Source organism: Sinocyclocheilus rhinocerous, unplaced genomic scaffold (genome assembly GCF_001515625.1).
Source record: "Sinocyclocheilus rhinocerous isolate Xijiao unplaced genomic scaffold, SAMN03320098_v1.1 scaffold4768, whole genome shotgun sequence".
Lineage (NCBI taxonomy): Eukaryota > Metazoa > Chordata > Actinopteri > Cypriniformes > Cyprinidae > Sinocyclocheilus > Sinocyclocheilus rhinocerous.
This window is the reverse complement of record NW_015654055.1, coordinates 26,114-49,922: the sequence shown is the minus strand read 5'-3', so window position 1 is coordinate 49,922 and position 23,809 is coordinate 26,114. Positions and strand designations below refer to the sequence as shown.

At 37.9% G+C, this 23,809-nt stretch overlaps 3 protein-coding genes and 1 long non-coding RNA gene across 4 annotated transcripts in view; 1 reads left to right on the top strand and 3 right to left on the bottom strand.

Annotated features, from left to right (window-relative positions):
* The window catches only part of LOC107716611 (bridging integrator 3-like), a 70,778-nt gene extending 69,797 nt beyond the window's left edge, over window positions 1-981 (bottom strand). The window contains exon 1 of the mRNA XM_016523110.1: window positions 822-981. Coding sequence (XP_016378596.1) covers window positions 822-829 — 8 coding nt within the window. The 5' untranslated portion in view covers window positions 830-981. The remainder of the gene's footprint in view (window positions 1-821) is intronic.
* On the top strand, window positions 940-22,457 carry LOC107716614 (uncharacterized). Its single transcript, XR_001637231.1, has 3 exons — window positions 940-1,008; window positions 2,853-2,974; window positions 22,412-22,457. It is a non-coding gene; the product is annotated as an uncharacterized LOC107716614 (long non-coding RNA).
* LOC107716610 (early growth response protein 3-like) lies at window positions 6,845-11,965 on the bottom strand. The gene is made up of 2 exons (XM_016523108.1): window positions 11,568-11,965; window positions 6,845-8,417 (listed from the first exon to the last, which is right to left on the bottom strand). Exons 1-2 carry the CDS (start codon window positions 11,719-11,721, stop codon window positions 7,306-7,308), a joined length of 1,266 nt encoding a protein of 421 aa, XP_016378594.1. The 5' UTR covers window positions 11,722-11,965; the 3' UTR covers window positions 6,845-7,305.
* Window positions 22,416-23,809, bottom strand: part of LOC107716613 (phosphatidylethanolamine-binding protein 4-like) — a 19,676-nt gene continuing 18,282 nt past the window's right edge. The window contains exon 4 of the mRNA XM_016523111.1: window positions 22,416-22,577. Within this exon, the coding sequence (XP_016378597.1) occupies window positions 22,486-22,577 (92 nt within the window). The 3' untranslated portion in view covers window positions 22,416-22,485. The remainder of the gene's footprint in view (window positions 22,578-23,809) is intronic.

Here is a 23,809-nt window from a genome sequence, read left to right as displayed (position 1 = left end):
ATTGCTACTGCGGACAAAAAAAAATAGATATGAAAGAAATATAATTTATAATTTTTCTTTTCTACAGGGTCTGTTATTGGAAAATGCCAATGTCTTAATGCACATTGACATCAAAGACGATAACTATAACGATAACGGTAACTAAATTTTTTAAATAATCATTCCAGTTCTATGAGAATAGCAGAGTCCACACCACAACTATATAACGATAAAGACACAGAGGAAGAGTATGGTTGGAATCACGTTTAGAACATGTTTTTTTTTCCTGCTGGTGAACAGTAAAAATATTGAAGGCCAATCAGAATGGATCCTGCTTTAAAAATGCTTGAGTATTTAAAGCAGTAGAAATCTTCTATTGTTGTGACCACTAATATAGTTATCATTCTAGATATAATTATCATTTCTGTTCTTGATGTGAATGAGCCTTAAATAAAAATTCAAAAAGAAGAAAAAAAGGTCTAATTCTTTTGAGAATAGGTAGGTGCACACCACGACTATAACGGTAACGAAACATGGGAATGATATCGTTGGAATCACTTTCAGGGCTATTTTTTTCCATCTGAAGAATGAATTTTATATATTGACAGCCAAACATAATTTACTGGAATTTAAAGAACTTGAGCATTTAATGCAGCAGATGGTATAACGATAGCACACGCTTATAATAAAAATAAATAAATAAAAAAACCTTTTTGTCTGTTAGTCACTCTGGGTGCTCATATAGTTTTCAATAGTTGTCGTCTTTCAAGCCAAATCTTCAAATGAGAATTTTTACATTTAAAAGTTGACAGTAATTGACTACCCTGTGTTGTGATACATACCAGCTCATCTTGTGCTCAAATTCAGTCCAAATCAATCGAAATAGAATCCCTTTCCTTCAAATACATCGCCTTTTCAGTCTATAAGAGTGGGACGGCGAGCAGGAAATAGAGAAGTTTACTGCAAGTCAGAGGTCGAGAGGATTTAAACTACGGCAAGCGGAGAGGTCAAACTACAGCCGCGCAACAGGTACCAGACATGTACACACACTGCGTTTATGAAGCAAACCAAATTATTGTAATGATACCAGATTTCGTAGTGTCGGTAATGGTTTATGTTCAGCATTATTTATTGTCCATTCTTTACTGAAAATGTATAAGGGCTGTCGAATACTTTTAAAGGGATTTACCCAGAGCAAAATCCTATAACTCGGAAGTTGCTGTTTTAAAGCTCTGGGAAGTTTATTGAGTTCTCATGTAATGTTTAATTTGAACTTTGTGTGAACGTTGTCTTATATTTCTCCTGAAATCTTTAGCAGAATTAGGAATAATCACAAATGAGACACTGCGAATATATAACTCAGGTAACGTGAGTACTTAAGATGATTGAATTTAATAAGAAATGTTTGAAATCTCTGATCTTTGTTCAAATCATTGCTACTGCGGACAAAAAAAAATAGATATGAAAGAAATATAATTTATAATTTTTCTTTTCTACAGGGTCTGTTATTGGAAAATGCCAATGTCTTAATGCACATTGACATCAAAGACGATAACTATAACGATAACGGTAACTAAATTTTTTAAATAATCATTCCAGTTCTATGAGAATAGCAGAGTCCACACCACAACTATATAACGATAAAGACACAGAGGAAGAGTATGGTTGGAATCACGTTTAGAACATGTTTTTTTTTCCTGCTGGTGAACAGTAAAAATATTGAAGGCCAATCAGAATGGATCCTGCTTTAAAAATGCTTGAGTATTTAAAGCAGTAGAAATCTTCTATTGTTGTGACCACTAATATAGTTATCATTCTAGATATAATTATCATTTCTGTTCTTGATGTGAATGAGCCTTAAATAAAAATTCAAAAAGAAGAAAAAAAGGTCTAATTCTTTTGAGAATAGGTAGGTGCACACCACGACTATAACGGTAACGAAACATGGGAATGATATCGTTGGAATCACTTTCAGGGCTATTTTTTTCCATCTGAAGAATGAATTTTATATATTGACAGCCAAACATAATTTACTGGAATTTAAAGAACTTGAGCATTTAATGCAGCAGATGGTATAACGATAGCACACGCTTATAATAAAAATAAATAAATAAAAAAACCTTTTTGTCTGTTAGTCACTCTGGGTGCTCATATAGTTTTCAATAGTTGTCGTCTTTCAAGCCAAATCTTCAAATGAGAATTTTTACATTTAAAAGTTGACAGTAATTGACTACCCTGTGGTAATGAAACCGATTTTTGGAAAATGTATTTTTATTCATACAACTTTTTTTTTTTTTTTTTATTAACCACCCACACCTTCAAATGTAGGTAATTTATTCAATTTTTTTCAGGTGGTTGACATATTTGTTTGTTTTATACATGAGCAACACAAAACAAGACACAATGGATTCTGTTGTATTTTATTCAGGTGTGTATTCAAGTACGCATCAACTGGTAAACATTTAATTTACAACCAAATGAGAAGCCAAGTGAACATTTCCTCTCCACAAAAGGATAACATCAATTAATTTTGTGAACAATTAAGAGATTTTACCACTGGGCCTTACTATAAGGCAATGGAAGTAACAGGAGGTAAAAACGTATCAAAACATCCTTTCTTCTAGTGAGCTAAATCCCACGCTTGTGTCCCTCAGATCCATAAAAGTGACCACAAACAACTCTAAGTGCCTCCATCTGATAAGAGACATGCAAGACATGCAATAAGAGATACAGTCCTGTAGAAAAAGAATATGGATACCAAAATATCGGCCACACAACAAAGCATTTATTTGCACACTATAAACCGTAAACGTTGTGAGAACGGGTGGGCATCAGTAAAGATGACTTTCTTCTTCCTGTTGTGTTTTTTGTAGAGGAGATGAGTCACTGATCATGTACAACGCAGTGGACAGCGTCATGGGCCGATGCTGAATGTTTACTCTCAGTCTTTAATGACCGCCCATAATGAGAGGGTTACAGGGAGCAAAATAATCAGGTAAACAACAGTGAATCAGTGTTGTGAAACAGGGCCTGCTTCAGAGCCGACTAGGGTCACATTTACATTTCTGTGCTGTCCTCTGCGCATATTGTTCCATGGCAGCCAAGCCTGCAACCCGGTTTGGCAGAAACAAGGCTGTTCATCCTGGCTCTGATCCAAAGCAGGACAGTGAACAGTCATGCTGAGACCATGACAGAGAGGGGGGAGTTGAGTTGTGAGACTCGTCATGATATCCATTTGCCCCAAAAATGGGCTGCTTCGTATTATACAAACGCGAAAAAGGTTCGCACAGTGAAACCTGAAAAAAAAAAAAAGTGAAAAGGTTCGCACAGTTCTTGATTAATTGCTAATGATACTGGAATTTCATTCATATATATATATATATTATATAATTTTTATAACAGGTGGGGAGGGCTAATATTGAGCTAGTTTCGCTGATACTGTACTCGCATGGTCACAGCAATTCATTTTTGGCTATTCTAGTGAAATTGACTCTGACGTTCACATATAAAAATGGAAAATATGCACATGGAAGCACTCAGCACAGATATACAGGTGCATGCAAGCATGCTCAAACACAAACACACGCACATACACACAAGTTTTCTGGAGGTCACGATTGCTTGTTGCTTCACAGAACTTTATGAGGAAGACTTTTACTTGTTGTAGCTAACAAAATCGGAGTTATGACGGATGTTATGTTTTACATTAGAATTACTTCAGCACATTCTAATCATCAGATGAATTTCCTTTGTATTCCATAACGCAGCTCCTAACTTAGAATGTTCTCTTCAAACTGAAGAAACGCACACATGTACGCACACTATTCCGTCGGGTATCGTATCTGATCTGTGAGAACTGCTTCGCTATTTTTACTGCTGCAGTTTGGCCCTGCATTCTGATGTGTCTTGGCACAGAAAGAAAGGGGGAAAAAGAAAATAACACGAAGAAATTAAGCCAGAAGCTGTTTTTGTATGTATTCCTATTTAAAAAAACAATACTTCTCATACCATGTGTGCTTCAGAAATGAAGATAATACTGAAAAGAAGAGCTGAGGAGGGACCTTGAACAGATCCCGATATTACAGAAACTGATATAACAACGACAATAACACTCTCCTCCCAGAAATGTAATATGTAATATTCTCTTTTTCACTTACATTGAGAGAGGTTAAGAGGTACAGACTTACTTGTGTACACAATTATGACATTAAGGGCCATATCGATGCATAATTCAAGACAATAATGCCAACGTATACATTCAGAATGCCTCTTTAGCTTTCGGCAGATTTCAGCAGTATGTAGATGAGTTTCTGGATCAATATTTGGTTTGTATCATTTCCGTTTTGCACCCCAGATAAATATTGCATTTATTATTTTAACGCGGCTGCAAGAGCTATAACCTGATGAACATTTTCTATATTGCCTGTAAGGAGCTGCATTTTTAATTAAAGGACTGTCGCATTTTAGCAATTCATTTTAATGGTCAAATTATTTCTGTATATTTAATTATTCAAAATTGATCTTAAATACCACTATTCTGTTAGTTATTCATGCTTGACCTCACCAGGAGAAAAAGGGAATTCTGCCATAATATACGTTGCAGAAGTGGTTTGCCCAAGATGGCGAGAACCAACCAACAATATGGTATAAAAAAAATCGAAGATTTAATTTTTCTGGGAATGTCAGCCAGGAGTGAGGAGTGCTTATATTAGGGACTTATGGACCATATGGTTAAAACTATTGAAAATATTTTGAATTATTGTTTTAATTTTAAGCCTTTGGAAGTGTGGGTTTTTAATTAAAGCTCAACATTTCTAATTTTAAATTAATTAAATACTAAATTAGTTAAATAGTGTTTTGTATGCAAAGTTTGCTTATAAGATAATGAGATACACAGGTTTTTGCTTTGCTTTTTTCACCAAATAATCTTACCGTTTATTCATTTATTAAACACATCATTCAGTGTGTCCGCAAGTCATCATTTGCAAAATAGCGCTAATAACAGATAATATTTGAGACTTTGAAGAAATGCTGGAGAATGCATCACATTTGACACTGTCACACACACACACACACACACACACACACTTAAAAAAAAAAAAACATTCTGCACTATGTACACAATCACAATCTCAAAAACAGAAGAAAGAAAGAAAACAAAAATGTAAGCACACCCTTTGTTTCAACATTCAGTCAATGTAAAATCTAAGTATACGAGTGTTTGCGTATGCATTTGCATACACACACACACACACACACACACACGTGCATGGACAAACATCGTAATACTGAAGGACATTGCTTTGTACATTCCAAGTAAAAAACATGTAGTAATATGTTTGTATAATTATCTGTACAAAACCCCCTCTCATTCTCATCATTAAAATTCAGAATCTCTAGGCATGATCCAGATATGAGTAACTGTGGAGATATACCACATTACGGTGCTGCCCCTGAGAGCAGTATAAATGTCAAAACTGTTCCCATCCAAAAGCATCTTGAATGGCATGCATATAGCAGGCAGGCCTCAGCCGGTAAAAGCACAAAACAATGACTCCTAAGATCAATCCTGCCCAGTGGTGATGCTGGCAGGCAAGCATTACCATAATTTTGGCTGATTTCGTTTTTGAAAACTGTGTGTACATGTGTGTTAAAATGCGTGCTGAATATATAATGTGCATAAAAAGGGACCCAATGAAAATTATTGGATGATGAAAGCAGGAAACGAGCAAGTAAAACAATGACAATAAGGACAACAAAAGGACAATTGTCACATAAAAATAGTCATTTTTAAAGTGTTAACGCTTGTTGACACTCTGCATGGTTTGAATTGGATGCATATTGCTGTGGTTCTTCAGTCGTGACTGATGCAATCTTTCCAGTACTAGCAAAGACGTGATACTAGATGCATGCAGGGATACAGGCAGCAAAAACAGAAAGGCAAAATGTTTGGATCGGATCACTGTATCTCACTCTACCAGAAGTAGATATGCAGAACTGCAGGTTTGGCCCTTATGCTCACTAAATTAAGCGAAACAGGTAAAGGCCACAGCTGTGTCTTAATTTCAGTACCTACTGTAGAGTGTTAACTTGTGAAAGTGAGCCAGACTGTGTTTTATTATCGTTGTTGTTGTTTTTTATATATATAATGTGCATAAAAAGGGACCCAATGAAAATTATTGGATGATGAAAGCAGGAAACGAGCAAGTAAAACAATGACAATAAGGACAACAAAAGGACAATTGTCACATAAAAATAGTCATTTTTAAAGTGTTAACGCTTGTTGACACTCTGCATGGTTTGAATTGGATGCATATTGCTGTGGTTCTTCAGTCGTGACTGATGCAATCTTTCCAGTACTAGCAAAGACGTGATACTAGATGCATGCAGGGATACAGGCAGCAAAAACAGAAAGGCAAAATGTTTGGATCGGATCACTGTATCTCACTCTACCAGAAGTAGATATGCAGAACTGCAGGTTTGGCCCTTATGCTCACTAAATTAAGCGAAACAGGTAAAGGCCACAGCTGTGTCTTAATTTCAGTCCCTACTGTAGAGTGTTAACTTGTGAAAGTGAGCCAGACTGTGTTTTGTTATCGTTGTTGTTGTTTTTTATTGCACTGAAAGTCCGTTGCTGATAACAAATGCCATCTGCATCCCTTACTTGTATATAAGGGATTTCGAAATAGTAAAATAATGCAACTGCATAATGCAACAGACCCTTAACGTCCACCTGAACTCAGTCTCCTTGAGCCTTCAGAGCTCATAGGTTTTCCCCAAATCAACATTAGGTTAATACAAACAATATATATTTTTAAAAATTGTCTGCTGTATTTAAATACATTTGGCACATTCTGTTGAAAAACAACAACAACACAGAAACATTAAATAATTAACCATCATTTAAAAAGACTGCAACACATTAAGAAAATGAAAGTGCACTTTTTATCTGACAACTCACTGACAAACCAAAATACAAGGAAAAAATGAAAAGACTAAAATCTCAAGAGATTGCTCTGGTCCCCAGAGCTGAGAGTTGAACCCTTATGACTGCGCTGCGTCTGCAAGTGCTCTTTCTGTGGATTGACCTGACTGCTTGAACCGTCGTCTTTGACGCCCTCTCCTTCCCATCCATGCAGCACTCGTCCACTTACCCCCCACTCATTTGACCAAAAACAATAGTGGCTACAGAAAAATGCCACCATAATCAATGAAAACCGTAGGAAACGGATGGATATAGTGAGAGGGAGCAAGTCAATTGTGTATATAAGAGGAGAAAGAAGCCTTCGTTTTTTTCTCCTCAAAGTCTTACTTTGCAAGTCCATCTCATGCACAAGTGGTGACGGTCATGATATTGGCACTGCTGGGTCCCGCGCTCCCACAGGAGCTCGGAGGAGAGGTGTGGCTCCCCCCGGCCCCAGCACTACTGCCCTTGTCCGTGGGTTTCTTGTCTTTTTGTTTCAGGTGCACCTTGGCGTGCCTCTTTCGCTCGTCGCTCCGCGCAAACTTACGCCCGCAGAACTCGCAAGAGAAGGGCTTCTCGCCAGTGTGCGTACGGATGTGTGTGGTTAGATGGTCGCTGCGACTGAAGGATCGCATGCAGATGCGGCACTGGAAGGGTTTGTGTCCTGTGTGGATGCGCAGGTGACGCGTCAACTCGTCTGATCGCGAAAAGCGACGGTCGCAGTTCTCCGCCGGACAGGCGTGCGGTCGCTCGTGCACGGGAGTTTTGCTCGGCCGGTTGGGGTACTTTCTTGGTCGAATGGGTTTGAGAGCGAGTGTCTGAGAGGGTTGATGGTGTTGGGAAATGTGCTGTTGCCCACCGAGAAAGCTGGGATGGATCTGTTGCTTATCCTTAAAGGCTCGAATGGTCTCGAGGGGAGTTATGGGAGGTGGGTTGACTCTAATAGGGTCCATGGTTTGGAAGGGTTTATGCTCCATCACCCCTACGTCCCCCTGGTGATGGAAGAGGTTGTAGTCTGGGATCATGGAAAAGAGACTTCCATCCATGCCCGGTTTGGAGGTGGTGTGGTAGTCAGAGCTCGGGTAGGGCAGAGACGAGGACGTGGCCGGGCTGTGGTGGAACGTCACCTGTTCTGGGTATATCTCGCCACAGGTCGAGTAGGCAGGAAGGGGTGGTGCGTATATTTGCTCCATGTCTGACGACTGGCCACCCATGTTGCCGCTCGACGAAGACGTCTGGGTGGTGATGTTGCCAGGTGACGGTGACACCCCCAGAATTCCTGCACTCACCAGACTGATGATGTTGTTGTCGGGACACCATCCGGAGCCTCCGATGCTGCCGGATGGAGGGGTGTCAAATGCGAATTTGCCCAGGTAGGTGACGGTTTGTCCGCTTCGACCAGACTGGAAATTGGAGCCATACTGAACTTCTCCGCTGCCCTTCTCGCCGCCCATCCCCAAGTCCATGATATTATCTGTGTGACAGGGGGTCAGAATGGACACCGTCAATTCAGAATGCCACACATTGAACACCACACCAAATAATGGTTAGGAACAAAAAAAAAATGCATTGGAAAGTAACTAGTGGAAAATTCTGCATCTACAGAGAAAGCTTCTAGGAGAATCTATACTAATAGGCACTATGATTTGCTTGTGTTATAACTTTATTCTTAAGTTGGTCTCAGAAACAACATCTTGGCATACCTCTATTAATCGCCTGTTCCAAAAAAGCGAAGAAAGTGAAGCATATCAGTCCGAATGAAGGCGTGGAAATTTATCTTTGGCAAAATCAGAAATGCAAAGACATTTAAGATTCCAGTCAATATTCTCCCTCCACCCTCGCCAGCTTATTGTCTTTCTGTCACAAAGTCTAAACGGCCACGTATTCAGTCGTAGGACTGGAACTTATTTGGCAATCAGGCTTCTCCGTACAACAGGATGTCACGATTGACATCACTGTTACTCTTATACACACTTAATCTCTCTCTCTCTCCCACACCTTCAGTCTTTTCAGAGAGATGTCTCTCGACACTTGACGGCTGCTCTAAAATCTACCAAACAAAGATCTGGTGTATTGTAGTAATTTCAATCACTTTTAATATGTCTGACAAAAGTACGCTGTTGAACACAATACACTGCTGATCACAACGCAGGTCTGTAAATTCAACATTTTACGACGGCTCACTAAGTTTAGTCTTGTACATGCACTTACAGTAATCGCAGTGTGTACACCAAATTGTGGCTTACGGTAGAAACAAACAGAATGAAAATTACAGATGGTCCTCACATCTGTTCAACACACATAGGGTACATGTGTGAAGAGATGCTGTGCTGTGTCTGAAGGAAAAGACTCATTCGGGCAAAAATCAGAGAGAATGAGAGAAGCCTGTATTTCACTGATAAGTAAAAAACACTGGCTATTTATTTCATGCGATGCCTTTCATTACAGGATGTGTGTGGAGATGCATTTCACACACTTGTGGGTATCTTTTACAGGGGCGTTTGGTAGGACACTTTGTAAGGACAAGAAGGGTTTGTCACCTTGAAACATTGTGATAAGCAGTCCCACAGAGATAGGGTGCAGATTTAGTAAAGTGTGCTTACAGAAAGTTCTCATGGAGTCTAATATATATATATATATATATATATACACACAGAAAATCTGTTCAAAAAAGTAATGTATATATCACAATAGTGTGTAACCCTATAACCTTTTTCTTTTTATATTCTTTTTAAATATCTATATTTTGTAACATTAATTTATATAGCGTATTTTATTCATTTTTTTATGTTTGAGAGGAAATAATGTCATTTAAAAATAAGGGGGGAAAATCAAGAAATGCAAGAAAATCTACACGTTTTGAGAAATTATTCTCAAAATATTCACTTTTTCAAGAACTCACGCATTTGTTAAGGACTAGCATTTTCAGTCGGAAGCTGGCATTCATATTTCGTATTCATTTTGATATTTTAATAAACGAAACGAGGTCAATACTCTCCTGCAAGTGTGGGAAGCATCGCCTCTTTTGACCTGCAGAGTGAAAACCACATCAAGAGCTCTGTGAAACTCCATCAGTATATATACATCAAGAGGACGAATGATCTTATATGCTTTCACTCTCGATAATATAGATGTTTTTACAACTCACCTGATTTTTAAGGTCGCAAAATACTGTTACAGAAGGCTAATGACGTTGCACTTAAAAAAAAAATCAGCTAAAAAATGTAATTGATTTTTTTTTTTCAACTATTTAAGCTTTCATTTAAATATATCTGATAGTTCGAGAGAGAGAGGGAAAAAAACACCGACGTTAAGAAAACAAACTAACAATTTGATGACCTGACTGGAAGGAATTCCTCAATTTTCTGGCACCATTATCTTAGCCAATAGTCCGATTTAATTGATTTTGTATTGTTCCCTGAATTCTAGGCGAAAATACTGGTCCTTAAAACATGTTTTAATGTGCGGGAAAAAATTCAACTGATTTTAAAAAGGACAAACATTTTAAAGGGTGCGCGAATAAAGCGAAAGGAATAGGCTACAAAGAACACGCGTTGTGAAATTCAGGTAATAAACCTTTCGGGGCCTAACTATATTTTAATTTAGAGATTTTACATTTCACGTGTTTTCACGAGTGGCCCGAGCTTTTTTTAAGAGCAGCGCGCATATAAACGCCCACCCGCGCGTGTGGAGGGTCAGAAACAGGGTCAATACTGGATAAAGCACTGACTAATCAAAACCTTTAAATAAGAGAATAACTAAATATTATATATAGAACAGAATATTAGACCGGTGCAATATTATACGGAGACAACCCGAAATCAAGAGAATTCCAGGAAATAAAGCACTCGGTAAAAAACGAAACGGCTTTTGGCATTATTTGACTGGATTAATAAGTAATAAATATACCGTTCACGACTGTGTAGTGTATGAATTGGGAGTAAAGAACGAGGAGTTTCCGCGTGTCCCCGTGACGCATGGGCTCGAAATGATACCTATTACCTGATATTAGCCTACCTGTCCGCTTCACACTCATATCACGTGACTGGAACATTTTAACTACTTTCAAACACCTTCTTTATAAAATACAATTTGGCAACAAATTGAACGCGATTTCATTACGCAGAATTTCTTTAAGAAAAAGCGCGACTGTAGGCTGTAGGGAATTCGTCTAATAAATCACAAATTATTTCACTTTAAGGTGCTCATTATAATGTTATGACATAAATACATTTGATAATACTAACTATAGCAATATGTAATCGTAAGCGATCTCATACGAGAATTACATATCCATGCCGTTCGTTATTCTTACTCAGTATGTAGGTAAATACGCTAGAAAATAAAGCCTGCACAGTCCGAATCGAGAAGAACATTTGGAAAACTGTACGAGGGGAGTAATGCTGAACAAATATGTTTATAAAGTCAAATAGCAGTATGAGGAGTTCTGCTACTAAACTACTGTAACTAGTAGCCTTGCAGGCGCGCGTTAACAGGTGCTGCGGGGCTTCAGCTGGGCTTCAGGACAACTGATGCCGCACGATAAACTCTAACAGCCGACACAACAGGTCAAAACCTCCAACAACAGCTTAGTGAGGAGCGAGCCAAAACTTTGTGTCCTTACCTGTATTCATCTGCGAGTAGTGCGAAATAGAGTCCGGGTTTGTGAAAATGTTCATAGAATTGGGAATGTCTTCTTCTGGATAGAGACTGTCAGGGATGGTGTTGATTAAACTGCTCATGGTAATAGGGATCTTGTCCGCTAGTTTACCTGTCATAGCAGTTATTCAGTCTGTCATTAATGAGCACGCACAGGTGTTCCGTCCCGATCGATCTCCAGTCTTCTGAAATCTCTCTAAAAGCGACAGAAAGAGATCTCAATCCCTTTGAAATTGTATCCGAGCGCGCAACGGGCACCGCGCTGATGTCTCCTCACGAGGATGATTGTCGACTGCTTCGTGTTTGATTTCTGTGAAGTGTTATTGTCTCTGGATCAGTAGAGAGATGTTGTTGGTTGGTGGTGGTGATTGCACAAGTGTAGCGAGCGCAGGGAACTCCAACGCTTTCTTGTTCAACGAGGGGGGCGGAACAAGTGCGTGACGTAGATGACCATATATGGACACACAAAGCTAGACGGCCGCTCGACGTCACATGGAAGCTCCTCATAGTGGAACATTAGAGTCGGCAGCAGGAAGATAAGTGCTCAGTGGAGCAGTGAAGGGACATTTTCTTACGAAGAGTATAAGAAGTGGTTTAAAGACATATCGTGAGCATGGATATTTACTAGATCTGTGAGAGCGCATGACTGTAAAAACCGGGAAACTTTTACCTGCAGTGCACCTGAAGCTGCGTGAAAAGGTGCATTTGTTTAATGCAGAAGCGGAACAAATGCATTTACAAATGCAGTAGGCCTAGTTAACAATGTTATGCAAATAATGTTTTAAATGTAAAATTATAAATATAGACATGGAATTATTGATGAAAATAGACAATTATGAAAAAAAGAAATAATCAATTATAAAAGATAGAATATGTGCTCTCTCGTTACAATCGAAAAGTTTAAGTCTGCAATAATGCGGCATCATTTGTACAAAAGCAAAGCAGCATCAGTGCCGTATTTGATACTAAACCCACCAGCCACTTCAGCTGTGTAAAGATCATAAGAAGGGCCTTTTAATAAATTCTCCTGGTCTAAATTGACTGCTTTTATTCAATTAAAATATTATATAATTAATTATAATGATATATCATTTAATATGCCTGAATACATTATAGGTTACACCAACACAGCCACTTTTTACAATGCAGAATAATAATTCTGAATAATTGATACACTTTTCCAGAGAACCATGTATTGCAAGACATTGCTATTTAAATACGCAGCTACCTGTCAGTTTACTATAATGCTTTTCTTTTTCCCGTACTTTACCTTGTGTGTAAATTAATAGCTAAATAAATAGTTCCGTCTGTTTGGTCATATAGAAGCTCCTAGCCCAATATATAACATGCGTTCTGTATCTTGCTTATTAAGTGCTTATTAAAATTATATTACAAGGGCCACTTGTTAGCAGTTTACTGTAGCCTATTCTCTATATGGTAAGTATCAGACTGTCCATAAAAAGGTCACCGATCCGTCTGAATAGAATATCATGAGAATGGAGTCTCATATAAGTGCAAACCGAGACTGTTCAAAAGCGTTCAACAGTTTGTGTTGCGAGTTAAATAGAAATGAAGACTCAAATGAATCATTTGTAAACGTGTTTTAAGCAATTGACTGCAACAGAAGCCCAGGAGAAGCACTAGTAACTGTGCCTGGGTTATACAAAGACTGTAACTGCCAGAGAGTTAATCGCGTGTAAATACTGCAGGCGCGCGGCAAATCTGTAGGCTTGGCTTTGGCCTCGAGCGCCAAGTTCGCCACTGAAGTGGAAACTCCAAATAAGGCCATGATCCGGCCACGCCCCTCGCTGCCTGTATTTGGTTCGCGAGGTTCCGGTTAAGAGCTGCAAAGTGGAAAAGCGATCGGAACCCACAGCCATTAAAGGAACCGCAGAGGGCAAAACGTCATGGGTCGTGTTTCACCAATTTAGAAACCAGGGATAAAATATCTTATCTGCGACTTTTAGAAGTAATAAAAAAACTGCCCCTTGTTGCAAATGGTTGACTTTGTTTAGGGAGAAAAACAGTGAAGGGGAAACACAGACCTTGCCAGCCGGTGGTTCACACAAGCATGCTAATGATATACAACCCCTCAAACAGGACAATAACAGAATGGAGAAAACTATTTTTTATAAATAAATAAAAAATTACCATTATGTAGATGCTTGTTTAATTTAAAGTATATTATACATGGCATGGTTAAAATGCATAATAATAATAATAATAATAAACAATAGACCTTGCTATATATTATTATACATATAACAAAATAGAATAAGATGACATACTTGTCTGTATGTAATCCAATTAGGAGGCCAGGGTGGCTCATGAGATTTCCCACGTGTCCAACTATAATTCCTCACTCCTCATCCAAGCCAATCACAGGCACAGTGCTCCTATTACCCAGCGAGAGTAGAAGTCCAGCCTGCCATACATGCGCTGAAATGCTCAGAAGATGCTGATGCAATAGACAGAGTGATGAGGTAACAATTTGTACCCGTGACCCAGCTGACATGTGTACGTTGGCCTTGAGCCTGATAAATTATGAATGTGTTCAAAATAATAACTTCATACCCCACCCCCCCCCACTCCAAACCAGAGGCTGATGTTGCTGTCATAAACAGACATGATACAAACTTTCCAGTTACATCGCCATATAATCTAGTATCTAATATCTATTTTGGACATGCACAGTATATCTACAATTGTATCATTTAAAACCTTACAAACAGTATATCTACAATTTCAAAATCATTTAAAACTTTACAAACCTTACCAAAAATAAACAAATAAAACTTACAAACTTGAAAAGTATAAAAATAAATGCCATTTGATATTTTATTATGAAATACACCCAAAAATAAAAATTCTCTCTTCATTTACTCACCCTCATGTTGCTGGTCCCCATTGACTTCCATAGGCCGCTTTACTTTCGTTTTGTGTTTGTTTATTTTATTAAAGTTTTCTTTAAATGTTTGCCGGTTCCCTTCTCCTTCTTCCCGAACTACAAACTTTGTTACATTGGTGCCGAAACCCGGGAGGAAGGAGGGACACGCTGTCAGAGAGCCCTCGCTGCTGAGGGGGATCGCGGTGCTGAGGAGATCGGGCAGCAGGAACAAGCGGAGAGACCGACTGCTGACTGGGGAGAGACCGTGCCTGCTCTGGAGAGCCCTGTGATTGTGCATGTGCAATTGTGCTATATTGAGCGCTGGTAGCGCGACGTTCTGTTTACTTTGTTTGAAGCTGAATAAAAACCCCAGCAGCAGTCAAGCCGACCCCGTCCTCTTCCTTCTCAAGTCCTTGACTTTGTTACAATACATATATAATAAAGTATTTTTACTCACACACAATTGAAATATTTTAGAACTTGGCATAGATAGAAAAAAAAAATTTCATCATGAACACCTGAGATTTGATCTGAAAAACAGAAGAAAAGTCAAACATATAATCAACAAGATTGCAGTTCATTAGAACTGATTGCTGGTATCCATATAGCTCTACAAAATCCATATACTGTACATAATATCTTAATTAATAAGCAATATAAATCATGATGTACTTACAGTGATACTGGAAATGATTTTGTTGAACATTTTTCAATTTTTCACAACAGTCCTTCTGAAATGCCAAACCGAATCTCGAAAGACCTTAAAGTCAGGTGACCACAAATAAACAAATAAAAGCATTATAAATCCATTCTGACCTTTAAATGTCTCCAACCGTTGCATCCTTACGTAGCTGTTTTAGTGGAAAATCATCCTGTCATTGGCCACACTTATCTCCTCAGTGCCTGATCCCAACTGTTCTTTCAGGGATGCAAGACAGACGAGGGAATTCCCTTTGCATAGGAAAAGCACGGTCTGTCAGGGCACTTTCCTAAGGGAAGCCTTTTCATGGAGTCCAGACTGGAAAAACTGTCTAACACCTGTCGAGCTCCGCTTGTGTTTTTATTTCCGCAACTATTATGACCGAGCACATTGTACAATGAATGATTGACTAGAGTTTGACTATGGAATGGTTACGGGCTGAAAAGGACTCCCCTCATGCATTTTGCATGTAGGGATTCCAGGGAAGCGTTCGCTTATCCTAGATCTTGATCTCGCTAATTTCAATATGCGGCGGAAAAATACAAGGCCGCAACGGGTGTATAATCAAATTAGTTTTGTGTCTTTCCAGGCTGCGTGAGGGGCATTTCCAGTAGCTGTTCCTCCCTGCTATTATATCCCAGAGCCAAGGCTTATTCCTACGGGCTGATGGGAAGATTATTCATATAAATAATGGAACACTTATTTAGGGACTGTCAGATGGTACAATACATTGTGTACTGTACTGTGCTTATGGACAGGGCAGCATGCAAAACAATGGTACAAGCGTGTGTAAAATATAATACACAGTTTAAAAAAAAAATAATGGGATAGAAAAAGTCATCAATGTAATTAATTGTTAATTAAAAATATTTAAAATAAATTTAAACATTTAAAAGTGTCTCTTAATTCAAAACCATATATATGAAGTATGGACAAATCAATTGGTAATTGAATTGAATTTTATTTTATTTATTATTATTATTTTTTTTTTTTGTGGTAATGTCTACAGTTCAGATTAGTTTAAAAATACACATTTTAATCTTATTTATGTGCTACCAATTGATTTAGCAAATATTCAGATGGCTTTGTACATCTTATTTAGAGTATTTTTTTCTTGATCTTTAGCAGTACATAATAATTTTACCAATTTTGTACAAGTTTCAAAACTCGCCCTTCAAAAAACCTTGTTTTTCAATCCAATCCATCCAAGTGTGCTCCAGTCGAGGTTTTGTTTAATTCTGTTCCTGGAGGACCAATATTATGGAAGCCCGTTTCCGCCACTGAATAAAAAATAAAAAAGGTAATTGCGACTTTTTATCACACAATTATGACTTTTTTCTCTCGCAATTCTGACTTTATAACACGCAATTGCGAGTTTATGTCTCACAATTCTGTGAAAAAAAGTCATAATTGTGAGATAAAAAGTTGCAATAACCTTTTTTTTATGTTTTATTCAGGCGGAAACGGGCTTCCATACCAATATACTGCAGAGTTTAGCTCTATCCCTAATAAAATACACCTGAATCAGATAATCAAGGTCTTCAGACTCACTAGAAACATCCAGGCAAGTGTTTGTCAGGCTAGAGCTAAACTCTGCAGGACATTGGCCCTCCAGGAGCAGGACAGGACACCCCGATTTAGCTCGAGTATTTTAAAAAGTTACTTTAATTTCAACATATTACATCTTGTTGTATATATATATATATATATATATACGGTATATATTATATGAACTTGAATGTAAACTATTGTATCATATTATATTATATTATATTATATTATTCAATTGATAAGTAAATAAACAGATAAAATCACTTCAGAATCAGAAGGCTCCACTGCAGTCACAGTGCTGTCCATGATGGTGAGTGAGGGGAGAGCAGGGAGGTTTCTCCTGAAGTCCACGGTCATCTCCACAGTGGAAGTTTTTTAAACTTCCAGAACCTTTAAACTTTATGATTTGAACTTTAACCTCTGCGGTAACGAAATATCTTATGGCTGATCTACTTTCACTACCTGTTGACCTTTAAAAGTATTAATTAATCAGAAAATATTTGTTTATTTGGCTAGTGCAGAATTTCTGAGCTTTCACTGCTGCCGATCCTTGAGAAGTTTTTTTCTTGTGTGTGTGTGTGTGTGTGTGTGTGTGAGACCACTGAAGTCTGAGAAAATAAACAAATGCAAACAGGACAAACTGATCAATGCTCTGCTGAGTTCATGCAGGGGACATGGTGAGACTCACCAAAGACTGGCTTAACCAGCCGAGGCACAAAGACCTGCAGGAGCCCTGCTTGTGTGTGTGTGGCACTCGAGGTCGGGGTATGTGAGAGAACTGATCTGCCCGTCTGTGAAAGTATGAATGCACGTGAGAGTGTGCCAGAGCGTGTGTGTGTATGTGTGTCAGATGAGACACTATTGCCTGCTCGATTAAACCACTAACTTACATTGATCATATCCACATCAAAGTACTTTCCCTAAATCCCGGCCCTTTTTCCAGACATCTGGTGTATTGATATCAATCTGTCCTCTGAGACAGAAATGCTCAACTGCAGCCGATAGTTTTTTTTTTCCAGAGAGGAGCTTTTGTGACCCAGCCTTACACACCCAGTAGTGAAGCTGAGAGGGATTACATGCTATAGACATTTTGAGTCAGTAGAGACTTCACACAATACAGCTCTGCAATGCATTGTAATGATTTATTATGATGCACAATACAACAATTAATAGTTTGTGTGATTTGAACATTGCATACAGTAACAGATGGCTCAGTACATTATTAATTAACTATTACATTTATATATACATTCTGTAACAAATGAAGTGGAGAGGGATTACATTCTATGAATAAATTCTAGAAAATTAATAAATTAATAACAAACAACAATAATAACAACAACAGCACCAGCAACAATAATAATAATAATAATATGATTCTGTAGCAGAAAACAATACATTTGTTAAATATATAATATGATTCTGTAGCAGAAGAAAACAATACAATTGTTATATATATATATATATATATATATATATATTAATTATTATTTTAAGAATACCAATACCAATAATATTAATAACAATACATATACAGCTGCTATTATGTTAATAATAATAATAATAATATTAATAATGAATGAATGAATGAATGAATGAATGAATACTATTTTTTTATTTAGCTTTATGTAAACTTTGAATTTTTTATTTATTTTATACATTTTTTTTCTTTTTACTTTGGAACAGAATTATATATTTTATTATTATTATTATTATATGAACACTACATACAGTAACACATATATGTATGGCAAGTGTTGTGCTATATATATATATATATATATAATATATGTCTGAGATAAATTGAAACTAGTTTTTTGTGGAATCATCCGCCTTTGTTTTGCATGTCTATAATTATTACATAAGTCTGCTCAGAAATAGTGCACTATGAAAATGCTTTGCCTTATATAAACTAAAAATTACTCAGGCGAGACAAAACCTGCTTGTCTGAGAAACACTGAGAGGTGAAGTTACAAAAAGTTTCTTTTTCTTTTGTAAACGTGTGCATACGTAAAACCACAATAATAATAATAAAAAAAGGCTCGTTGTGAACCCGTGCCCCTTCTGTCTGTCCTGAAGTAACACATGGAGAGTATTTTGGTCGTAGTTCCACTGTGGCATCCGGTTGAGTTGTGGCCTCGACACTCTTTCTAAAGTGTGACAGCGCTGAAGCTACTTTCACACCTCTGTTTCTGTCCATCTTTTCTTGTTCATCTGTCTAGATCTTTCACATGCAGACTGGCATGAAGTCATCATGTTCAACCTCCACTGCACGTCTAACCTCAGAGCGGCCAGAGAGCGCAAACAGCATTACTGTTGGTTTGTGTGGTATTGCGCTGTCTGGAAGAGTCCGGGCCTGCTCTCACTGCCAAGAAAACAGGAATGCAACACTACGGCGGTTTGTAAGTGAGGGTGGATTATTTAAAGGCACAATATGTAAGATTTTTTTATTAAAATATCCTAAAACCACTAGAACAGTGTTATATATTTTGCTGACTTGTGTACTTACGTTATCCCAAATGTTTCGAAGAATGTTTAAATCCAGAGAAATAAGCAATTTTAACTAGTGACACGGAGCGTGTCCATAGTGTCATTGTGTCGCCTGCCAATGACGTCATAACCCCTCGATTTCTGGTTTTGTTTTGTAGAAAACATGGAAACACCAAAGACGCTTTAATATGTTGTGCATTTTATTAGACCGGTGACGACCGCACAGAGTAGCATTATAACAGAACTTTCAAAAGTATCTAGTAAAAAACAGCGCTGCTTTACCCCACATACGCACGACCGGAAGGAAGCGGAAGCGGTCGACTGTGGTATAATAAAAGCTCCGCTGCTTTCGAGCCGTGTGTCACGCTCGTTCAGCGGCCTCGTTTCGCTTCGACGGCTTTCAGCCTCACCCTGCTTCATTCTACTACGTTAATAAATCATTAGCTCATCCATGAACATGATTTCTGCCCGAGTCCCGTCGGATTGCTTCGGCTGTGGGGATGAAGACCACAACTCCCATGATTCCACACTCAGTCACGGCGTCATCAAACTACGCCTTTGTCTCTTTGTTTATTTTGAATACGCACCCTCCAGTGGCGAAAATTACATATCGTGCCTTTAAGAAAGCCAGAGAAATAGACTGTCCATTTCAGGGAGAATCGGGCAGGCCATGGGATAGTATGCCGATGACCAGCCGTAGTGGTATGTGTGAGTGTGTGCACACGTGATTTGATTGTATCTTGTCTTTGTGATCTGGAAGTATTGAGTTCTGTCTAAAAATCTTTTGAGCTGCCTAGACAGCATTTTAAGTCATCATAGTTGTATCGTCGACATAAAGGCTGTTCTGAAAGTTTGAAGGCTGGACATTGCTTCCTCATTTTACCCAAAGCTTGCATTACATGTCCTTTGAGGAAAAGCCAATCCCAGAATACACCACACAAAAACTCCATCCAAGAATTCAACACTCAAACATGCTGGTAACATCATTGTAATCTAAAGTTGATTATTTTAACCAATATTGGTTTGTACCACATATTTTTATGCTTATTAAGGTATCACTTCATTAGCTTAGCAACATGCTAGCATCAAACTGCTGGAATTAAATGTGAGAGTGCTTTACTCGAGGAGCACATTGTCTGACAAAAAATGAGCAAAAAGTGGACCATTATAAAATAATGATTGAAGCATACGGTGTTGTCACCTCGCGTTGCCTGCATCTTGGCCAAAATGTTGCGTCATGCCAATGGCCAGCTAGCATACGTTCTGCGTATGCGTGAAAGGAAATAACTCTCCAGACCAGCAGGTGGCAGTAGCCTATATTCATCATTTAAAAAATGACAACCAAAACTATGACTTGCTTACCATTCTGAATATCATTCATATCAATAACATCCTTCATTCCAAACAGCCATGTTTTTCTCAGCCAATCAGAGTGATCTGTGAGCTGTAGATGGGGTCAGATTAGTGCTGAAGGTGTGGAGCAAAAACTGTGTTAACAGATGTTTAATGATGGCTCAACATTGACCGAGTGTGTCACGGCCTTCAGCTTGTCACTGGGGCAGTACCCCTAAAGGGACAACTTGGTACCTCATCTTCACCTAAAATGTGCATATTAGTAACGTAGAATAGCAATATGTACCCTTAAGCCAAAAGTATACTTTAGTTTTGACGCGAACACTTAGCATAGGCATATAGTGCACAGCCTTTCAAAGTGTACTCCATTTGATAGCATGCACAAACATAGATGCTCGACACGTGCACACTAGTCTGCACTATTTCTTTCCAGATGTTATGAGTGATAAATATCAAATAACTAACTAAAAGCAAACATATTAGAAATCAGCGTGATATGAACTACTTAAAATGTTGGAAAGCATCTCTGGGAAAAATAAATTTGAAGTGTAATTAGATTTTTTTTAGTTTGGCTCACGTCCCATTCGTTTACATGGAGAGGGCAGGGTTTATGACCTATACTGCAGCCAGCCACCAGTGGGGCGATCGAAATGTTTTGGCTTCACTTTTCAGGTCGTGTGCGGCACACTTGGTTGGGACAGTGTTGCCACATTGTGGACAAAGTAATTAGTGCCAAACAAAACCTCAAGATGCATGTGTGAGCAGTGCCGATCCTAGACTTCTGGGGGCCCTATGCTAAACTGTGTCGGCGGGGGCGGGAGGGGGGGCAGTGGAGTGGGGTATGAGTGCTTATGAACGAATTAATGAAATGCATTTATTCGTGTTTCACTCCATCTCGAATCACGCTCGCGGAAAGCGCTTGAGAAACTGTCTCTTCCGCGGCTCGGTACGCTTACAACTCGTTTTTTTAGTCTCGAGCAAGACTGTACGACATTCTGATATTTACGCAGAACATACTGATTTTTACGTAGAAAGGTCGACAGCGCACCGCATTAAAAGAAATGATCATTCATGTTTTCATAACCGCTGGCCAAATTAAAAAACGAAACTAAAATTAAATCATCTTTGAGAGCAAGGGGGCCCCCTGGTGTTTCGGGGGCCCTCCGCAGCTTGCGTATTTTGCGTATAGGGAGGATCGGCTCTGTGTGTGAGTGTACTTTGTTTGAGCTGAGTGTAAACTGTACACGCGGTCAGAAAAATCTTACTGCATTTGTACTATGCTGATGACGAAATTTACGTTACACATACTGTACGCAGAAAAAAAACTATAAGAACCTTAGACATAATTTAAAAATAGATTCTTAGACATAAGGTACAGAGTTGTCCCTTTAAGTCACTGCACCCGGTGACAAGCTGTTGCACCCCTAAATGTACATTTTTTTGGACATTTTCTGCTATGTGGAGTGCTCCATATGGGTCATTTAGGAGCTTCCATGGCGGCTCTCTATGTAGGCAGCTGACAGCAAGGCACTCTAGGTTTTGGAACAGAGCTAGAGTGTGGGAGAAACTCCTAAAATACACTTTGTGGGATAGTAGTTTTTTTTCTCATTAATATTTAAACATTTTATAAACATGCTGCTCACATTCAGAAAAAGGAGTCTTGAAATGATATGAATATAATATTTATTCAGATTTTTGTGAATGTATGAGATATGTGATATTACATCAAACACATTAATACAAGTTATAATTCAGACATGAGGAAACAATTAATCTTTTATTAGTTTAACATTCACCTAAATACTAATGTGCAATACATTCATTCTAGATATTGGGACAAAAACAAGCCATAGAGTGTGTGAAAGCCAGAGGTCAAGTTGAGATGCAGGTTGGAGGTGTCCTCTAGTCCTTGTGGTTTTGGGTGAGGAACTGGAGTGAAGCCACTGGTCTAGCCAGACCAAACTTTTCAACAAATGCCTGCGGATCCCAGTTACCTAGAAAACCAACAACAAAGTCTGTCTTTACTCTCGTCCGTGACTGTATGTTTCTGACCCACTGTAACAAACTGGATACATGAAAATAACAACAACCTTTCTATATGACACAGACCAACATCCTATTTCAATAAGAAAATCAACACAAGAAAAAAAAAAGTGCTCATCAAACTATTTCATGAGTTCTTTCAAACATATGTGCCACATGGTAAAAATGTATCCTAAAATGTGTAATTTAATAATTAATTTCAATGAATGAATGAATAAATATATTATATTTATATATTTTATCTATTGTTATTATTGGTTTCTTTATTGCTATATAAATCAATACAGTTTTTATTATTATTTTTACTTGTTTATTTATTGATGCACATAAATCAATAAGTTATTTGTTTTTATTGCTACTCTTATTTATTTCTTTATTGTTGTTAATAAACCGTTTTGTTATTACTGCTATTACTTTGTTTCTTTATTGCTAAACATAAATGAATGATTAAACAAATAATAAATGTGATTAAACAAACAAAATATAGTGTCAGGTGTTTACTATTAATGATTTCTTTATTGCTGTAAATGAAATGCATAAACATTATTATTATCATATTTTGTTATTATTGCTTTTATTATTTTATTTTGTTGTAATAAACAGCAGTTTATTGCTGTACATAAATGAATAAACAACAAAATCAATAAAACAAACAAATAAATATCATATAATAATGTGATTTTGTAACATTTAGTCCACTGGAGTAGAGTTGTGATGAACCCAAGTGCAGTTTATTTAAAATAATCCAAACAAACGAAGACTTGACTTGAAACAGACTTGACTTGGCATGGCATGACATGAACAGACTTAACCAGAAACAGACTTGACATAACAGAAACACAACTCACCAACAGCAGGTTACACCGTTTAAAGCTAGACAAAGAACAAAGGCAACATGAGGGCTATTTATATCAAACAATGAGGGTCACATGACAACCAACCAATGAGAAACAAGACACATGACTAAGACAACCAATGAGAACATGACACATGAACCAATCAGAACCTAACACACAGACAAGGGAATCACATGACAGAACATGACTGTGGCCAAACTACAAAATAAAAGACATTAAAACAATGAACAAGAAACAAAACAGACATTACATATCCCCCCCTCTAAGGGCGGCACCTGACTGAAAACACCCACTCTAAAACATAAACAAAACCCAAAGAGTCCGGG